This window comes from Nymphaea colorata, chromosome 3, assembly GCF_008831285.2.
Source record: "Nymphaea colorata isolate Beijing-Zhang1983 chromosome 3, ASM883128v2, whole genome shotgun sequence".
NCBI classification, from domain to species: domain Eukaryota; kingdom Viridiplantae; phylum Streptophyta; class Magnoliopsida; order Nymphaeales; family Nymphaeaceae; genus Nymphaea; species Nymphaea colorata.
Genome location: NC_045140.1, coordinates 23,722,343 through 23,743,412, shown reverse-complemented (window position 1 = coordinate 23,743,412; position 21,070 = coordinate 23,722,343). Strand labels below are relative to the sequence as shown.

At 40.5% G+C, this 21,070-nt stretch overlaps 2 protein-coding genes across 2 annotated transcripts; both read left to right on the top strand.

Moving 5' to 3' along the window:
• The first annotated feature begins 9,362 nt into the window (after window positions 1-9,362).
• LOC116250941 (probable monogalactosyldiacylglycerol synthase 3, chloroplastic) lies at window positions 9,363-12,817 on the top strand. Its single transcript, XM_031624943.2, has 8 exons — window positions 9,363-9,745; window positions 10,227-10,399; window positions 10,703-10,864; window positions 10,998-11,139; window positions 11,225-11,449; window positions 11,568-11,630; window positions 11,735-11,809; window positions 12,211-12,817. Exons 1-8 carry the CDS (start codon window positions 9,449-9,451, stop codon window positions 12,472-12,474), a joined length of 1,401 nt encoding a protein of 466 aa, XP_031480803.1. The 5' UTR covers window positions 9,363-9,448; the 3' UTR covers window positions 12,475-12,817.
• A 3,194-nt stretch (window positions 12,818-16,011) lies between these two features.
• LOC116251450 (ubiquitin C-terminal hydrolase 22-like) lies at window positions 16,012-20,226 on the top strand. Its single transcript, XM_031625735.2, has 3 exons — window positions 16,012-17,372; window positions 18,692-18,816; window positions 19,126-20,226. The coding sequence occupies exons 1-3, from the start codon at window positions 16,546-16,548 to the stop codon at window positions 19,875-19,877; spliced, it is 1,704 nt and encodes a 567-aa protein (XP_031481595.1). The 5' UTR covers window positions 16,012-16,545; the 3' UTR covers window positions 19,878-20,226.
• Window positions 20,227-21,070: the final 844 nt, after the last annotated feature.

The following is a 21,070-nucleotide window of genomic DNA, read 5'->3' as shown; positions in this document are numbered from 1 at the left end:
TTAAGGGGCCATTTGACTCAATGAAAATATGAAATTAGAAAGAAGTTTCTAAAAAAATTGATTCGAGAATTAAAGAAAATAAAACAAAGTCTAGATTTTCACAACTCCTTTGTGTTTGTTGGACTTGGTTTATGTTCCAGGTTTAATAGGAATGAAAGATGAAAAACAGAACGGTTGGAGACTAAGCACTGCTTTGAAGCCAACGGTTATTTTTTTCATAAGCGGGACAAAATTTCCAAAAAAAAAATTTAAAACAGACTCAACGGTAAGTTTTCTTCATCCTAAGTTTGATGGGTAGGAAAAAAATAAAAATTTGAATTTTATTTACAGTATTACAAGATATTTCCTGCCCATCAAACGAGCCCTAAAACACTTTTAGGAAAAAAAATTACAAGCAGCTTAATAATCATCAATTGCAGCAGTAGCACACTTAAATCCGAGCCGTTAAGCAAAAAACTTTAAAAAGGCGTACTTAATAAGCGAGAGGGGAGGGGACCGTGGTGTTACTAAGAAGCCTGCCAGTGGTTTGTCGCAAATTAGGTGTTTGCATCTTCTGAAACAGAAATACGGGAATCATTTTTCCACTAATAACTTATTCGTAGTGCTGAGAACGAGGGGAAATATTCTTCGGCATCTTTAAATATAAAGCATGTCCAGAAGCTTTTAATGATTAAATAATGTTCAAAAGCCGTGTTTCATGGCCACCATTTACTTCAACCACATGCCTTATAGACTTGCTTCCCAAAACGTTGCCAAACTTAGGTTACACAATGCCATTAAAAAAAATAGAATATATATATATATATAAGATGAAGGAGGGGTCCAACTCTTAAAGATATATTTTTAATCAATTAGTAAAAACATTATTGTGGTATGCTAGGCGATATCATTCATGTTTACATATCAAAAGAATAGCAGTCACGAAAATCAAATTGAGGACATGCCGTCTATATGTTCCTCAGTGACCACCTATGTTATACTCCATGGGGATAAAACATCCATATTAGTAGAAGAGAGAAAAAGAATCCGAAACATTTTTGTCTGTTTTGCTTTGTTTCATGGTTTTTTTCTCCTAACTTTTATTTCAACTATCAATGTACATGTTTTCGCGGTGGGCATGTCAAAAACTGATTTCGAGTGAATAACTTAGGAGGGGGTAGTTTTTTTTTTAATTCACAGATGAAAACATCATTTTTTAAAAAACTCCGTTTTCTTGGAAACATTTTCGGTCCGCGCTTGTGCGTGCATCCAAACACGCCCTCATTTATCAAATGTCTTGCAAGAATTTGCGGGCATAAATTTAGAACATAAATCATAGTTAATACCTATAAATATATATTTTTGTCTTAAATGGACAATCATCATTGCTTTGTTTTCTCATCCGGATTCAATGACATCCTTTTTAATCTATTATTGTCTCTACGTGATGTGTGTACATCAAAGGAAGTAGATCTTACAGCAAGAAGGTACGGCTGTGTGGGCCATATGCCCCCACGGAGCCCACTCTAAAACCTTCTTGTTAATGACTGGATTTGAGTAGATTTGGGTCCAATTATATAGATTGGCTGCTGCCACAAGGCCAATTGAAAATTTGTTTCCTATATATTTAGTGTCCCATTGACAAAAATTTCTAGTTCTACTGATTACCCGAACAATTTCTCATATTTTCTTTCCATATTGAATGGAATCTTTTCTTTTTTTCTTTTCTTTCTCTCAAACATGAATTGAGTGAAGTACTCAATGCAAAGGAGAGACATGAAGGGATTATATATCTTATATAAACGCTCTTTCTCTTCCTCTTTTCTTGGAGTTAAGATTTTTACTAGTGTTTCATCTGCAGATTTTGTGGGTTTTCAGTGTACCCATTTTAAGTGCGTTTTTGCTGTACCTATATAGTTTTCACTTTTGAGTTTCTTATCTACAAAAATTTATGGATCAGCTTTCTGATATCAACTGACATCTTAAGATGGATTCTGTGATCACATTCCAAGTAAGAGTGAAAAAATTTTAGAGCAAAGTTTTGTGATCTAAAGAATGAGCCCATTCATCATCACAAATTTAAAATTCCCGTAGACCGCGGATCTTAGAGCCGAGGGTATCAAACATACTCTGAATTGCATCAGATCTTAGATTCAAGGCAATAAAACAACACTCGATGTCTAATATACTTTCACTTGGGTTTAACTGAGGCTGGTTTCTTCTGGGGGAGGTCCGATTAACTTATTCTTGTGGTTAGCTTGCTTCCCCACTAAAAGTCAAAACAAGAGACGTTTGAATGGTGAGCTTGTCAGGGAGTTAAGGTTGGTCCGGCTTGCCCCTAACTCGACATGACTCGGCTCAACTCTCCCCTGACTCGGCCCAACTTGTCTTGACTATCCTGATTTAAGTTATTTTAAAGCTCGACCGAGTCGACTCACTGATCCGATGGCCCGATCTTCTCTCGATCCGAGTCCGAGTCAACTATGGCTTGGACAATGATTTGAAGCAAATGATAAGCTATTATTTTATCACTCACTTGTCAAATCAAATAAATAATTGAAAAGTGTGCGCCTCACCTCTGGTAAGATAATTTGGGAATCTCAACAAGTTGATGAAAAGGGAGTTTGAGTGTGGAACCTTGTGTTATTAGTACATTTTGGAAGGCTCCAACAGCTTTTGTAAAAGAGGAAAAAATACAAACTCATTTAAGGCCTCAGCTCCAGCAAGTCTGAAATGTTCGGGCCCCGAACATGCACCGGTGCCTAAAATTACTTTAATGCCCATCGAAGGAAAAGATAAATATCCCATTGTGAGCACAAAATGGGAAATTAAAAAGCCCTTCTCTCAATTTTGTCCTGCTGAGAGGGCAATATTCGCACGCAACATCTCTTTCCTTTTATCAAAGGCTCCACCAAATTGATAAGATTCCCCAAATAATTGGAATTCAATTTCTTGATCTTATCTTCAATTTTTGAAATTGGTGTAGTCCTTCCATCAAGCCCTGATCAATCCACCTACAAAATGCCTCAAATTGGATATGACTAAATCCAGATATTGCAACCATCCCGGAGCATCTTTAGTTTCCCATTTTTTTTGAGAAAATCCCATTATTGGCTACCCAACTGTACAGATACAGGTGAATCACGTGAACTTTTATCAAACCCCAAACACACATATATATATATATATATATTGTATGTAAGTTCATTTATAATTATATATATAAGTTTTTTAATGTTAATCGGGCCAGCCCGGGACCAAAATGCTGTTATGGACTGCAGCCCTGCCCGAGTCCGACTCCTTATCGGACCGGGCCTGGGCCGCTGTTATGGACTGCAGCCCTTCTCGAGTCCGACTCCTTATCGGGCCAGGCAGGGCTGATGCCCAACCTTATTTCCAAGTGTTGACAATTTCTCTTCGCATATTACTGCTTGTTGGGAGTGGTCAGACTGGATCAGATCGTTCCCCGTCCAACTTAAACATGCATTGCATGAAGCGCTTTAGGCCTAGAGGTGAAGATTTTTCCTTTTCAGTGAGAGTATTTTATTAATTTTTATGACAAAAACTTAAAAAACCCGTTTTATAATTTTTAAATTCAGCATTTATCAAATGAATCTCAGCGATAACCCGAGAATAGAAATCCAATTTTGACAAAACTTGTAGCCACGCTGTGAACTAATGACATAATTTGCAACCCCAGCACGAGTGACTTGCGAAATATTTTCATGAACTGCAGATGTTAGCTTTCTGCAATTCATGAAATAAGTAATCAACATCTAGTTTATCTAAGAATCAACATAATTTGTTTCAACCTAAGGATCAAGTGTAAAATAAAAACCATCAAAGAGTATATTTAGTTTTTAGAAAACACGCTAAGATGTCCATCGCAGCAATCTATTCTTTATTCGTTCAATCATGCATAGAAAAGGGGCCACTAAGTTTCGTCCGACTCCCAAAGAAGGGTGTCAACTTTATTGTGCACGACAGAATGAAACATATCAATTGTCACGAGAGAACGTTCACTTTTAGGGTTTGGTTTTGATGCTTCAAGAGGCTTAGCATAGTTGATCGGCTTGAGCATTATCCTGATAAGATGTGCTCGGATCGATTCTCGTATAAGAAGATAGGAAGGCCGATTCGTAAGCAAATATGATCAGTCGTCATAAGAATAAGTCAAATTTTGAAAGTATCATCTTTCACAAGTCAAGATCAAGATTCAAAACCGAACCAGACCCATAGGTTCGACTGTTAAGCTCCTAACCGTACATTAGTACCAGTGAATTGAAAATGTGTGGATGTTCGACTCCCCAAATGGAATTAAGGCAACACAGTGTCACCAGGGGCGGAAATAAGATTTTTTTTGTCTATGGGAGCACTGAATGACTCGGGTCTCGTGGGACTGATCTATATAATTAGACTAAAATCTACCCAGATCCAATCATTAAAAACAAGGTTTTAGAATGGACTCCGTGGGGGCATACACCTCCACACAGCCCACACTTACCTTTACGCCTGGGTGTCACTAACCATCTTCTCTGCCTTTCATACATGCTCTTACGTGAGTCATGACTTAAGTCACATGGATACGGCCACGAGTACGACGGAGCAGGTACATGTACGTTGATTTTAGAAAATCCGAATACGATGGTACGACAAAGTGTATATGTAAATATATATTATGTATATAATAATGTACAAAAATTCTCAAAATTAAAGAAAAACAAGAGAAAAATATAGAATTTGGGCAGAAGGAAAATAAAAAGAAGAAAGAAAAATCGAAAACAGCATAGCCATGCTAGAAGGAAGAGGGTTTGGCTTCAAATTCAAATTCCTCTCTTCTCTTTCTTCTTCTTCCTGATGGTCTTGAACTAATTCTGCGTTTCTGTTTCCAAAACCTGAGGGGCTGCAACACTTTAAATGTATTTACAAGGGCTCAATTCTTTCTTTCACTTTAGATGAAAAAAATGTGTTCCTTTCCAATTTAGTTGGGTATGTCTGAAAACAGCGCTCCTTTGAATATGAAGTATGACAACAGGGATCAGTCTTAAGATTCCAGCAAGTTTGAGCATCTCTATATTTCTAGAGTCTGGGTATTGATGGCTGCTGGTGGATTTGGAGTTACGGAGCTTTTCTCTTCATGTGCGGTTCATGGTTGATAGGCGAGTCTTGGATCCCCGGATGTTTTGCTTTTCTCCGACATGCTTTCTTGATTTGTGAGTTTTGAATGCAGAAAAAAATGGTGAAGCATGATCCCATGGAGATACTTGACAAGAAAGCAATGGAGAAGGCTGCTGGAAATGAAAAAAGCTGTTCTTTGGCGACAAAAATCCATTATCTTAACTTGTCAAAGAGCAAGTACTATATATGCCAAATGGTGGAGCATGATCCCATGGACATACTTCACAATTTTTCTTCACAAGACAATCATTTCTTCACAAGACAATCATCTCATATGTGGTTCAATAAATTTAATGTGTTTTTGATGACCGTAGACTTTTTTTTTTGGTATGTAAAGTGTAACACCCCAGGAGTTTTAGTATCATATCGAAGATTATTAGGGATCTTCAAGAGCTTATAAAGGGAGGCCATTAATAAGGTGATTGTCATGGTTTTTAGTCTTTTTGGAGTTAAAACGGAAACTGCTAGGGGACGGGTTGAGATCCGTTGAATCAGGGGCCTAAGCTCGGGAGTGAATCGGGTTATTATAGTGGCATTAGAGCTGGTTCAACACTTGGACTTGAGGTCCCATACGAACAGATGTGTATGCCTTAAGAGGGAGATTGAACAAGGGGCCCGAACACAGTCAGGTCCTTGGGATCCTAAGGCTTTATTATTTTATTACTATATGTTAACAACGTCTTTATAACCTGTGATCAACCTTCAACGTTGAAGGCATTCATATCTCCCATCATCAATAATTTTACGAGAAACGCTTCAAGCATGTTTCTTCTTCATCAAGCACGATATACGATATGCAACCAACCGTGGCACGCTCAAATACTGTGCACTAGCGTCGGCTGCTGCTGAACTAACTTGGATCACTTACATTTTGAAAAAGTATTGGTGTTATATTGCGATAACCTAATATGCTTTACACATGACTATAAACCAGGTACACCATAGTTGCTCTAAACACACCTAGTTTGACTAGCATTATGTGCGTGAAGGAGAAAGAAATCCCACCACCTAAGTGAAGGCCGAAGTCTCTTCTTTTCTCCATTTCCTCATTATTCAGGCAGTTTTCTTGCCTTCGGATCCCACCTCCACCATGCTTCAACTAGTCTTTGCGATCACAATCATCAGGTCAGCTGCCATTATGAGAAGTGATGCACTTGGCGTTGTTATTGTGCCCATTGTCTTTAATGCTGTTTGCTTTGAGTAACGACGATCCTGCTGCATTTGCTTCTGTTTTCATAGCTTCGCAGTGTCAATGTCACTGGCCGTTCTGATGCCGTCAGATTGTTCTAATATCGTCAGAACCCTTTAGTTGGACACTGAGCTGGGGCGGAGACAGGATTTTTTGGTTGAAGGGGCCGAACCATCCAAACATCTATACAAATTTTCTATGTCAGTTAGCACCAGGGATAAGAACAGTCTCACAAATGAAGACAGCAAGAAGCAAATGGGAGAAGAACAACCAGTCTAACTAAACAACACATTAAAGTGATTTAACCAATGCCAAAAGAGTGCTGAAGAGAATAATAGGCAGGAGAAAGGCGAAAGTGCTAAAAGGCAAAAGCCACCTCATTTAATTTAATCATCTCCAATTTAGTCAATGTAATGCATCATGTTTATTTGTCTTAAACCAAGAACATAGAAACTGAAATATGTATTTCTCTGTCTTTTTTTTTTCCTCAAAATAAAAGCAACTAGCAGAAAAAACTGTTGTTGTTCGAGTAGCGCCTTGTCGCTCGGCTTCTCAAGTGGAACCCTCTACATAAACCAAAGAAATAACATTGAAAAAAGAAGAAAAGATCGTTAAGGAGAAAAACTGTGTTTTTTACCTTATCAATCATGTTACAGACTGTTCAGATTGCGCTTTAGCATAATGGACGAAGAAGAAGAAGAAGAAGCAGCGGCTTATAAAAAAGGAGATCAATTTAGCTGATTTAGTTACGAATTGGAAAAGGATGTCATAATACATGTTTTAAAAAACATTAAAATAAAAAATAAAAGAACTTAAAACTATTAAAAGCAATAAAGGATTAAGTAGTGTATGACATACGGTATCCTTGGATAGCCGAGTGATTTGCTACAAAATCCATCTGAATCAGTTGACTTGGGCATATTTTGGCAACATTAAATGGCCTTGATCTTGAAATGAGAGTTTGATGAGATCGGAGTTATCGTTACGACGCAGGTTAGCCGAGAGTAAAGGTCCTATCTTCATGTAGTGTACGTTAGCTCAGGCCAACGGTCATTTCACATCCTTGACGATAGAGCGTCGGGAAAGACTTGAAACAAAATCGTCGAATACCTTGCAAGGAAAGCAGCACGAAATCTATTAAGGCGACGTATCCAAACACCAAAAGGAACGAAAATATCGGCGACATAAACGGACCGTTTATTGCCGATATTAAAGGAGAAGGGTTGTGCTTGTGCTAGTTCTTAGCTGCTACGTCAAGGTGAGGTTGCAGCTAAGGAAACAGTTTCCGTTTTGGGGGTCAAAACTGTTCCGAGGTTCCAAAAAAGTGCCCCATATTTCTGCATTATTTGATGAAAAGTAACAGTTTTTCTTGCTTCACGAATCCATCGTTGTGAAAAAAAAATTATATTTTTTTAAAATCATTTAACTTAAAATAATGGCCTATTTTCACTTTTTTTTTCCGACTTCTATTTGAATTTCTAATCTTTAATTACAGTTTCCTTTTCCAAAATAAGTCAGGTTAAAAAAAAAAACAATTCCAATTCCATTTGCATCGGCCCATTTTCCAAATGTTTTTTAAGGATCAATTCAATTCGAAAACTGTTTTCCAATAACGGCTTAGATCATATTCCCTTGTATTTGACAGTTTAAAAAAAAAAACTAAAAAGGACTTTTAAAAAGTCTCTTAATTGTAGATTAAGGATAAAAAGTGGGTTCCCAGTGCAATTTGACTTGTACACAGTACTCCCCTTTTCCCCATTGTTTATTTGATAAAGGGGAAAGAAATGCTCAGCCCTCAGAGTTTGGACAATATAATTAGCATACCTTTCCTTATTTGCCTCTTCTTGGGGACTTGCTTGTCAATAATTTTTATAAAATAATTGAGGCGCTCAATTATCATTATTAAAGAATATGCATGATTGAGAGCTTGCTATGAGTGTATTCAAATTTGGTTCGCTGTTTATGTACAGTTTTCTACTCAGGCAGGTGCAATTTTTCACTTTCATACATACCAATTACTGAACTTATCGAAATAAAAGAATATCCATTAAATGTTTTGTGAAGACCAGTTGCTTTCTAAGACATATTTTATTAGTATGAGGAAGATTCTCATAGGCCAAGAGAAAGAGAAAACGATGATCACCTCTTGCTCACATTTTTTTGTTTGTTTCTTTAGGAAAAACTATCTTTCGTGTATAACTTATAAGGCATCATCCTTATGCTTTTAAGGATGAACCTATGCCGTAAATCCTTCAACTCAAGTGTCGTGCGTGTCACCATTGTAGTTTATACGAGTAGCGTACCAGAACATGACAATATCCACATGATTTAAACTTCCAACATTTTGAGTGTGAGCTCCCTTGCTGGTGATTGCGCCGCACGCCATGATGCTTAGATTCGGTAAGTCAAGTTTTTAACGGTAATCTCCAATTCCACTTCACAGATCGAGAGTTATCTCATTTTTTCTTGGTATATTGCCACTTATTGAAGATGGATGAAAGAGACCAACAAGAGTAAGGGCTTTGGATCCAGTTACAAGCGTGAGTAGGCTCTTCCGGGTCCGTCTGATGGTGTCAATAAGCCTGATCTCAAAATCCCGTTTTAGAAATATTCCCTCAGATTCGGATCCAAAACCCGCGAAGACAAGGCCAGGAGCATAAAGGATTATCCGAGCATTTTTCATGCACAATAATCGTCGACAGCAATTCGAATCCTGTCTATCATAGAACTATCTGGACAAGTTTGACCCGGATCTAGAACTTCAACGTCACCTCCAAAACGAACAACTGGACCCGATCTGCATGGGGGTGACCTCACCAGAGCTAAGATGCGGATCTTCGCACCGGAACATTCCCGCGTAATATTCGAATCTAACCAGTGGGCCCCACTATCTCCCAGAAGCTCCCCATTGGCTGAACGGATCCACGTTGGATGCCACGTTGGGACATGTGGGATCCACATGGGCCTTTTTGGTGGCTTCAAAATGCTCTCCCCCTCCAATAGTGTGGTGAGGACAAGTGCTGCTGGGGCCGGACGCCGGAACTTCTGTTGGTGAATATTTACCGGCGGTGGATCATACCGGTGAGCTCTAGGTGGGAGGTCATGGTGACGTCGGTGGTGTCGCCGAGGAAGTGGGTGAAGGAGACGGTGATCGAGAGCATCCTCGGCTACGAGAGATGCTCTTTCTCTTCTTCCTCTTCCTCTGCTTTCTCTTCGCTGTCTCCTTCGCGTGGCTTCGGCCTCGATGATGATCAGGGTGGCGGCTTGGAGCTGCTTCAGATGGGGGCAGAGCGCACAAAGAACGTCCTCATCCTGATGAGCGACACCGGCGGCGGCCACCGGGCGTCCGCTGAGGCGATCAAGGACGCTTTCCGTTTGGAATTTGGCGATCAGTACAGAGTAAGTCTCTCTCTCTCTCTTTCTTTTCCTCTCGTGGGCGGGAGTTGTTTATGCATGGTGTGTAACAATGTTCGAACTGATGCGTTTCTAAATGTTTTTGGTGAAACTTTACAATTATTTATGTTTAAAATTTTTCTTTTCCTCGGTTTTATACCTTGAAATTATCTGCTATTATGTTAGCTATGTTTGACTTCAAATCATTTAATTATTTTCTATATTACTTAACCAGAATTTGTTGTAGGATTTTATGGCTTCCAGGGTCATGTCAGATTTTAATATCTCTATTTTTTCAGAATCTGCTCTTAACCAGGAGCTTGTTTGCCTTCTCAGTTTAAACTTTCTTCTGCTTTGTTGTCCTTCCCTCCCCACCTTGGTTTTCAATGGTCTCTTGTTTCGTTTTCTTGATTGTAGATAGTGTTGCTAGTTCCTGATTGATTCTGCAAATAAAATGAATTCTCTAAAGTTAGAGCGTGGTGATTAGGTGTTCGTCAAGGACCTCTGGAAAGAACACACGGGCTGGCCGCTGAATGATATGGAGCGATCGTATAAGTTCATGTTGAAGCATCTACGGCTTTGGAAGGTCGTCTTCCATGGCAGCTCCCCTCGCTTGGTCCATTGTCTCTACCTCGCCGCGTTTGCCGCCTATTATGCAAAGTATGCTTTCTTTCCGTCCAAGCTAAAGAAAATCCCGCTTCTGGTTTCTTGTCAAGGTTCATAATTTCTCGTCATATATGAATGATATATGGAGATCTTTTCTGATTTCTGACTCAAAATTTAGTTGACATGATCTGCAATAGTTTCATCCTAATTTTGTTTATGTCATTTCATGTCCTCTGGAAACTAGTGAGTCCGGTTGCATACTTTCAGCTTGGACGGAACATATTTTTTCTTGATCTTCTTCCTTGAGTTGGAAAGATAATTTCCTTCATCTAATTCAATTTTTTTGCGTGACTGCAGAGAGGTGGAAGAAGGTCTGATGAAGTACAAGCCAGATATTATCATTAGCGTTCACCCTCTCATGCAACACATTCCCCTTTGGGTGCTCAAATGGCAGGGCCTCCATAAGAAGGTGGTTTTCGTCACCGTCATTACAGATCTCAACACTTGCCACCCCACATGGTTGGTCCCATTCAAAAAGCTTTAAAAAAATTATGAAACTCAGTTCAGGGATGAGCTAATACTAGTGCTTAACAGAGTAGACACTTCTATAATGAAGTAATATTAGAGGGTTTACATTATCTGGATGATTCAGGTTTCACACCGGCGTTACAAGGTGCTATTGCCCATCAGAGGAGGTCTCAAACAGGGCACTGCTAGATGGACTAAACCCTTCTCAGATACGCATCTTCGGTCTGCCCGTTCGACCATCCTTCTGTCATGCTGTTTTCTCTAAGGTTTGTTGGCATTCATCATCTAGAGTCTCGGATAAGCCAAAAAATCTGCCATTGAAATGCAATCTAAGGTACCATTTTCTTGCAGGATGAATTAAGGGTGGAACTTGCAATGGATCGGCAACTGCCTGCAGTATTGCTGATGGGAGGTGGAGAGGGTATGGGTCCTGTTGAGGAAACAGCAAGAGCACTTGAGGAAGCTCTGTATGATGAACAACTTGGCAAGCCCATAGGGCAGATTGTCATAATTTGTGGCCGGAACCAAGTTCTTGCATCAAAACTGAAATCAATTAATTGGGAAGTACCGGTGAAGGTAACCCCGATTTACTACTGCTTCCAAACTTTGACTGAATTCAGGTTTTGTACTTAGTTTATGGAGGTCGTCGGATTTGCTTCAAGTGACATACTTAGCCTCTTCATCTTTTCCATAGGTCAGGAGCTTTGAGAAGCAGATGGAGAAATGGATGGCAGCTTGTGATTGCATTATCACTAAGGTAACCACGCTATTGATGGTTTCTGTCTGCAAATAATCATCTGTTATTTAGTCTTAGCAATTGTAATTTGCTGTCTTTGATCAAGATGTTTGTGGATTTTGTAGGCTGGGCCTGGCACCATTGCCGAAGCTTTGATCCGTGGACTACCCATAATCCTCAACGATTTCATCCCTGGGCAGGTGAGCTATTGTTTGATGGGAAACATTCATCCATCTGCTCAAACATGGAAATATCATAAAGCTTAGATGTCTGTCCTGCTCCTCTTTCTTTTACAGCCTGCACAAACCCACTATCCGTCTGTCCCCTTGTAACTTCTAAAGGGATGTTGGAAGGTCCAACTTAATTCATTAAAATTGCTACTGTGCTATATTGGCAAGATAAATTATATTGAAAATTTGAAATATTTGCAATGTTGTGTTGTCCCACTTTGAAATATTAGGCTAATAGGCATGCTTGAAAGAATTTCCGTTTATTATGCATCAAATTTCCCGGCATAAACTTAGGAACACCCATACTCTGTTTCATGTGAATTGAATTCTGTCAAATAATACTACTCATTTTCCTCTTCTGGATATTCCAGGAAGTCGGCAACGTGCCTTACGTTGTTGAAAATGGAGCAGGAGTTTTTTCCAAGTGCCCAAAGCAAACTGCGAATCTGGTTGCCCGTTGGTTCGGCTCAGACGCTCATGAGCTCAGAAAGATGTCCCAAAATGCACTCAAGCTAGCACAGCCAAAAGCAGTCTTCAACATTGTTAGAGACATTGACGAGCTCATGCACAAACAAGGAATTCTTTCAAGAATCAAGTATTCATTAGTGCCCACCTCATTCGCATGCTTGGCATGACACAGTTGTGCTAATGCATGTTGAGAAGTATGAAGGCCGATCTGTACAGCTTATTTGTATTCTTTACAGGCTATCAGTGGCTTCAATTACTGAAATAAGCCTTGTTATTCTTTAGGCAACCGATTGTGAAGGCCAGTGGCCTGGTTATTGCAAGGGATCAAACTGACTCTCCTTGCTCAATCTCCATGCCCAGTAGGTTGATCTTCATTATTATCTTCTGTTGGTTAGTTTTCTCTGTAGTGTAACAGAGGATCAGGTGTAGTGTTTCAATTATTGATTTTAGAGGCCTGCCCACGTCTTGTTGGTGGATGTAACATGGTTGAAAGCTATGTACAAAAATTTGTTGATGGATTTAGCATTGTTTTCTTGAACTTTAGTTTCATATTCAGTAACTCATATACGAAATGCCAAGCTTCACTACAACTGTTCCACCTCCCTCAAGTTAGATTGGATGTAGATATGGATCTGGAACCAGCACTTGGGTGTTGGATCTGAGGTTTGAACTAACTGAATCTGGCACCGATAAGATAAGTCGCACGAAAACTTGATAAGATCCAGATTTACTTCATAGAGATATCGCTCTAATCGCAACATTCAACGGCCAGTTATAATATTGAACGAACCTAGTTTATGAAACCCCCTATCGATTTGGATCAAATCTCCATTCCCTCTAAGATCACCATAATATGACTCGATTCACTATAATATGCTATATGTTCGGATATTGATAACATTTCCAAAGGAAATGGGGATGTAAAAGGTTCGGAGTTTTAGCCGAACTCAGCCTTTACAGATTCAAAACTTAATCGGATCAGAGTTCGAGCTCAAATTGGAACACTGTTTTTTAAAGCTAGGCATAATATGCCACATTTATATGTACTTGGGACAAACAAACATTTGGTGAGGCTTCGACTCACACCCAAACCCAGTTATAATGTCCTATTACTAAATTACTTACATAATATAATATATGTTGTTTTGATATTTTCCTATGCAATGCAATTATTCAGGTATGTTGCATACATTAATAACTAAATTGAAATAATAATATAAACATAATTATTCTGTTATATATATAATGAATTAAAAAATAATAATAAAATACTTTCACCGCACCTTTGGAATGTATCGCTCCGGCACATGCACCAGCACCGACACTCGCACCCCGCACTCAGGTGACATAGCTAGTAGGGAAACATGTTATATAATATTACAGCGCTGCCTTATAGAAATGATAACAAGTTGGGCATAGGTTATACATAATATATTGTATGGAGACAGCATTCAGGTGACTAATCAAGTTACTGTTTATCACCTCCTACAGAATCACTAAATCTAATGAAGATGTCATTCCGGTTCTCTACTCCAAACAAGAGTGAAAAAGAAGAGAGAGAGAGAGAGAAGCAACAGTATATGCATCTTTCGCTTGAGCGGAAGACACCCACTACTGAGCAGAAAGGTGAATATCTTACTCAACCCCTTGTATCCATAAAGTACATGACTTGCTTTCAAAGTCTAGGGGTAATACCCAGTTTGACTTCAACTTCCACATCGGTGACCCCCTACCTTTTCGTAACACCCTTTAACACTCAAAATGCAAACATGCGCCCTACCAGTCCTTACCTCAAGTCATTGTGATTCCAAACAAAAGCCTTTATAATTCATTCAGACATCTTTATTGAGCATCTAAAAGATCACATAGCTGGAAAAACAATATACAAATATCTAGACAAATACTGGATCCAAATAAAGAAAGTATTTGTATTTGTGATCCTTCCAAAAAATTTCACTGAGTTCCAACTTGCCACACTAGTGGCTTTTGAAAATCTGTTGATTGCCAAGGTGGCTGAGCGTTTCTAAGCTCCTCTTCATTTAAACAAGGTAAGAGTAAGCTGGCAAAGGGAATCTCACTTGATAAAATATATTAATAGCTCAGCTTGCCAAATCGATTCGGTGTGATTACACATAGAAAACAATAGCACATTGCATGACTTGCAACAAATCATTTTGGTCGTCCATCTTTAGATGGAAGACTTAGAGAAAATCAAAGGAGATAAGATATTTTATTCATCTATCATTAATATATGAAAGATAAAAGCAAATTTAACAAGTATGGAACGTTGTTTACTTTGTTCAACGTCTGCTTTTAAACGTCCTTCAGGATATGCTCTGTATTTTCGACCTTTCATGAGCCATAAATCATAATTTCCATTTCAACGTTGCTAGGTTGGAATTGCTGGATAGTGATTGGGGTGGATCGATAAAATTAATGTCTGATTCAAATCGCAGCCAATTCATTCGTTTATCCTACTCTAATAACCCTCACACGTATGGAAAATAAGTAACTACCATACTCTTATATACTAGACTTTGATAGAAACCATCTCCACTATGGATCCTAAAGAAATTAAATAGTGAAGATTAAGTTGTGAATATAGAAGTGTAACCGAAAGAAGAAGAAATGCCTCAAGCCAATGTCCCAGCACCAAGGCTCTAAAGTAACTCATCCCATACTCAACCGTCAACAAAATGGTACATATACAGATGTCAATGGATCAAATTTTGATCAGATACATCATTAATCATATCCACTTTTTTCGATATTCACATATTTGGATTCTGATTCGAATTCGAATAAAAAAGTCATACCCGAATTTGAATCCACAATCTGATTTTACATTCCCAATCCGAATTGAATCTGATTTTTATATTTATATCCAAACCGAATCCAGGTTTTGAATCGGATTTTGTCAATTTTCAAAATTTAATAGCATTAGATACATGATATTTCTCTAAAAATGAATTTGATCTGAATCTGATTGAATTTAAGTACATTCGAATCTAAATCCGATCAGATGTCATTTATTAAATCTGAATTTGATTTGATTTCTTAACCGATATTAATTTTTTTTTCATATTCAATTTTTTTGGATCGGTTCGATCAAACATCCGATTCAAATCTGATATATTGACATGTACCTAAATCTTACATGGGCCGGTAGATAGAAAATTGGTAGGGGCAGAAGACAATTCTCTTTGAGGAACTCGACAAAATAGTCTTGTAACTTCGGGAGAAAGGGAACCTCCCCACAAGAGGGGTCACAGTGACCCGGACGGTAGTAAGATCATGTATGAGGGCTGACAGCTGCCCAATGCCAGAAGGTCAAGGATGAATATGAAAAAGGAAAAAGTAAAAAGAAAAAGAAAAAGGAAGAGAGAAAAGAGATTACCAACATACATCAGAGATTACCAACATACATCTAAACCCTAGACCCTAGCCAGACCCAGAGAAGAACACCACATGTTGACAGGCTTCTAGTTGGTGAAACCCTCACTTAGATCCAAGGATCTCATGCGAACACAGATTTATTCCCACACTAAAAGTTGCATAAAACCATGTACCACCCCTCTTATCATATCACTTTTTAAGTTTTACATTGGTAAAAGATTTGATTTGAGATTCGTGGAGAAAAGGTTATAACTTTTAAGTTTTACATTGGCAAGGAACTCTTCTTGCATTGGTTTGTGGAACAAAGTGTCTGTCGATCTTGAGACTTAGCTTCGCATTCTTAATTTGTCAATTCGACGTCAAATTATAGCGATGGATTTGAAAATAACTTGTGAGCACAAGAGAGCCTTCCACCGGCATACACTGACACGCTCTTTTCAGAAGCTTAATTTATAACAAAATAGCAGTCCTCTCTTCTGCAGTAAGACTCTTAACTCGCTCTCGCTCGCGCTCTCCCACAAGGGGCCTCGAAAACAGAGTGGTGATGTTCCGCACCGTTTGATCCCTCGCTCGTCCGCTTCTTCGCTTCCCCTCCTCCTCTGTCGCTTTCTTGCTGGTTTTGTTTCTTTTCTCCCCGTCTGTGATCTCACGAAGCGCGATTACTTTGAAGAGAAGCGATTCCCCGATTGAGTAAGAGTGAAAGAAGAGGAAGAGAGAGGAGGAGAAGGAATGGCGATCAGATGGCTTGCTAGTTCTGGCTGCCGGAATCGGAATCTCCGAAGGTTTTGAGGAGACTATTGATCCATGATTCGTTTAAGGGAGAGGATTAAGGGTTTATCCCCATGTACAGCACCAGAAGCAGCAGCGCCAACCACCACCACTACGACGGCGTCGCGCCCCCACGGCCCTGCGCCCACCTATCGGACTATAGAGAGAGGCACGGCCTCAAAGGGTTCCGCGTGCTGGCTCGATGCCTGAGGATTAGACCGCCGGGACGGGCGTCGATCCGTCGGGACCCGAGGGAGGTCCCCCGCTGCGAATCCTGCGGGGTGGATGCCGGCCGGCTCTTCGCCTGTCTGATCTGCGCTACCGTCTCCTGCTGGCGCCCGCCGGACTCGTGGCACGCCTGCGCCCACGCTCAGGCGCGGCCCGGCCATGAGATCGCCGTCGACGTCGACCGCGCCGAGCTGTTCTGCTGCGCGTGCCGTGACCAGGTGTTCGACCGGGACTTCGACACGACCGTCGTCCTCGCCCAGAAGGCTGCGATGGAGCTGCCAAAGCCCCTGACCAACGGAACCTGGCCGTCCGAGAGGGCGATGAGCCTCAGGAAGCGGCAAAAGGTAGCCGATTACCGGCCGTGGGCGCCGGATTTGAAGGAGAGGGCCTTGATGGGCAGGGGATCGGTGCCGCTGTCCGGTCGAAATGGTGGCCCCTGGGGCCTCAGGGGGCTTAACAATCTCGGTAATACCTGCTTCATGAATTCCGTGTTGCAGGCATTACTTCATACTCCTCCTCTCAGGAACTACTTCCTAAGCGATCGACACAACCAGCATGCCTGCCTCCGTAAGGCGGCGCCGCGCCTCTGCCTCGCCTGCGACTTGGACTCCATATTCTCGGCCGTCTTCTCCGGCAATCAGACGCCGTATAGCCCGGCTAAGTTCCTCTACAGGTGAATGATTCCCTCCTCTCCTTCAAAAGAAGATGCTTCTTTCTTCTCAATCCGTGAAGTCTTGAGCCCTGAAGCTCTTCCGTAAAGAAATGGAGTCTCCGATGGCCCCCTGCTACGAAAGTAAGCACAAGCGTTTGATAACAGATTAGCGATTTCCCGGTTCATCCTCTCGATGAGCGGTGAATCGAACTACCGTCCGTGGAATTTCAGATTTGAGTTTTGAATTTCAGTCTTGGCACTTCCTGAAAACATGGTCTTTCCCTTTTGATCCCTCCTGGGTTCAGGGTACGTCGGGGTTGCCGGAAACGTCTCTCTCTCCACCCCCACCCCCCCCCCACCCCTTCTTTCTCTCTCTCTCTCCCCCTCTCCCGGTACATGCCGGACTGAGAAGAGCGTATATATTTGTATGACTGCATTGTCTGTTGTACGTAATACGAATGGTCGGTGGAATTTGTGGGCATATTTTACTTTATGAGTGGTCGGTGGAATTTGTGGGCATTTTACTTTCTGCGTGTTGCGGAGCTGTTCATAGTTCATACTGCTTTCAAAAGTGGCGTGGTATCATAGGGTAGTACTGGGACATCGATGTGATAGATATTCTTTTTCACGTTAAAGTTTACCGCTGAATTTATATGCGGGCCGATCTGTTCACATAACGGAATATTGGTTATGTTCCTTTTTTGTAAGATGGAGCTTTCTTACGTCCTTTTCTTTCTCTTTTCCAAATTATTACTTTTTCATGTTTTTGTCATATATTTAATGAAAGAGGCGCGATGAGGTCATATATAGAACGCAACCGAGGATGTAGAAGACTTCAGTAGGTCAATCAGCAACTTATTTTGTAGCAATGGGGCTTGGAAGTTGTAACGAGTTCACGTTTGTCTAGCCTTTCGATTTCTTGATGGATGCCGAGATTTAAGTGAACGGCAAGAATGCACAGCTCAAATCTTCGCCTTTACACGAGCTTTTTTTTTCCTTTCTTATGCTTGCTATGGTCCTTTTGTCATCGGATTTCTGTCGTATTTTTGTCACTTGGTCGTAGCGTTTGTGATTGGACAATTCTTCATTTTTACCCCCCGTCTCACTTCTACGGCGGTATCAGCTAGAAGGGCTCCTCTCCGGAGTAAGTAGAGCGTGGCTTGATTTGTCCTGTAGTATCGAATTCGAAACTTTGAAACCCCAGGTTGGAGTGAGAGTTTTAAGTTAGGATGCCAACTGGAGGCTGGAGCTGCTCTGTCAGCATTACATCTCTCCTTGTCCTGGAGACGGTAAAGATTCTTGATATATTTGGTGGTTTAAATTGTGTTATTTCATTGCAGTTGGTGGCAGCACGCGGCAAACCTTGCAAGTTATGAACAACAGGATGCTCATGAATTCTTCATTTCGATGCTTGATGCAATTCATGAACGAGAAGGGCCTTCCCAATCCAACTCACGGAATGGAGGTAACATGTTTTCCGTTATAAAGATATTTGGGTGTCATTTCTTACTGGTTCAGTGGCACCATATGTCCTTGTTTAAGTATTACGTTGGTCGCACAGGCACACACACGAACAGAGGACAAGCATGATAACGAAAGTTAAACTTGGTTGTCTTTTCTGTTAAGTTTGAATCCACGAGCACACCTGATATTCGATCTTACCATTAGTTGGTGGTGATTAAGCCAGTGTCTTGCTCATGTGTTTACAAATGTGGTAATGATAAAGTATTTTTCTGTCAGAAAGCTAAGTGACTGCTTGTGAATGATACTGCAGGCCATGGCGACTGTGGCTGTATCGCGCATAAAGTTTTTTCAGGGATTTTAAGATCTGATGTGACATGTACAGTCTGTGGTTTCACGTCTACAACATATGATCCCTGTGTTGACATCTCGTTGGATCTAGAACCAAGCCATGGATCTGGAAAGCTGAGCAACACAAGATCGTACAGTGTGGAGACTGACTCGGTAGCCTCGAGCCAAAGCTTGGGCATATCTACCCTCAGAGGTTGCTTGGATCGCTTTACAAGACCCGAGAAATTGGGTTCCGACCAGAAGTTCTACTGCCAACATTGTAAAGTCAGGCAAGAATCTCTCAAGCAGATGTCAATAAGAAAGCTGCCTTTAGTTTCCTGTTTCCACATTAAAAGGTTTGAGCATTCACTCACTCGGAATATGTCAAGGAAAGTGGATCGGTATCTGCAATTCCCTTTCTCGTTGGACATGTCTCCATACCTTTCCTCCTCCATCATGAGGAGCAGATTCGGCAACAGGATTTTTTCTTTTGATGGTGATGAAATGGAATACCCAACAGGATTATCTCCACAGTTTGAGTTGTTTGCAGTGGTGACACACACGGGCAAGCTTGATGCAGGTCATTACGTCACTTATTTAAGGTTCTGTGATCAGTGGTACAAGTGTGACGATGCGTGGATTACTCAAGTTACCGATGGAGTTGTGAGAGCCTCTCAGGGATACATGATGTTCTACGTACAGCAGAAGCTATTCTATAAAGCGAGTGCCTCTTGAGATCCCAGAAAAAAGATGGTCAATAAGACAACTGATGTGAAATTTAGCCTAGGTATTCTGCACCCTTTGTGGTCTTCTCTTGGCAGAGGGAATTGTCAGCAGCTCAACTACTGGTGTATACGGCCTCTTGAATAGTTAGCGACTAATGATTCTTATTGTTAACATGAGTGCTGACAGATCTGACTTTAGCAGCTAGTTAGTTTTGTGAGAGTTCCCTTGTTGAGAGATGAAATGCTCTGAATCGGGAAATTTTTTGAGGCACTCCTTCAGCATCTGTTACAAATTTGTTATCCATAAAAAATATGTTGATTTATGGGATTATAAAAGTTCTTTTTTTCCTTTTCGTTTCCATACTTTGTCAGTGATGATCGTTGTTGCCTCAGAGTTCATTGGAAAGTGCTCGTAGCAATTTTAGAAAAAACAAATGTCAGATTCTATCTAGTAAATTCTGTCGGCCGCAAAAGAAGGAAGTGAAATATTTGCTAATCAAGCCGCATGTTATTTTAAGAATCTTCCCCCCAATAGCTTGCACATCTAATTGAAAAGGCGAAAATGGTTAATAACCTGCCCATTTAGTGAAAGCAGTGGTCTTTCATCCATGGAGATGATGGTTGGCTTCTGCATTTTTGTCATTGAGCAGCTTCAGTTGCTTCTCCGAATTGACGTCATGTAGCCTGTAAATAATGTGGCTTTTGATTCCCATTTGTATCCGCGCTTACCCGAAAAGATTCGCAGTCCTGCATGGGAAAGTTTTCTTGACAAAGATGTGAACTAGGGGTCAACTGGTTAAAAACTGAATATTGATAGAAATGATGCATTTTTGTTACCATGAAGGCTGCTGTCTATACTTTGATTGCATTGTATTCGGTCTAATGTGGATCTGTCACAGAACCAGCTCAAATTTATGCTGCATTTACGTTGATTCGAAAATGGCCTGATAGTGGCATTTTGGCAGGCAATGGGTAGCGAAAACGGTGGTGGCAGCTTGGCATTTCCCGAGTATGAATGGTAGTATAAAGTGAAATGATATTGAAGGTGTTTTTCCCGTTATGCTGTTTACATGGGAAGGCATATTTCCACGTTTTACCAAGTGGGCATTTAAGTAATTTTATGGAATGTTAATTTTCCAGATTCTACTTTTGCTTCTATAGGGGCATATCTTCCATTTAACTATTGTTAGACTTACGACAACT

Coding starts and splice junctions, on each gene's coding strand:
- LOC116250941 (XM_031624943.2), top strand. CDS start 9,449: ATGGTGACGTCGGTGGTGTCGCCGAGGAAGTGGGTGAAGGAGACGGTG. Junction 11,631..11,734: donor GTGATTGCATTATCACTAAG/GTAACCACGCTA, acceptor TGGATTTTGTAG/GCTGGGCCTGGCACCATTGC. Junction 11,810..12,210: donor ACGATTTCATCCCTGGGCAG/GTGAGCTATTGT, acceptor TGGATATTCCAG/GAAGTCGGCAACGTGCCTTA.
- LOC116251450 (XM_031625735.2), top strand. CDS start 16,546: ATGTACAGCACCAGAAGCAGCAGCGCCAACCACCACCACTACGACGGC. Junction 17,373..18,691: donor CCGGCTAAGTTCCTCTACAG/GTGAATGATTCC, acceptor ATTTCATTGCAG/TTGGTGGCAGCACGCGGCAA. Junction 18,817..19,125: donor ATCCAACTCACGGAATGGAG/GTAACATGTTTT, acceptor ATGATACTGCAG/GCCATGGCGACTGTGGCTGT.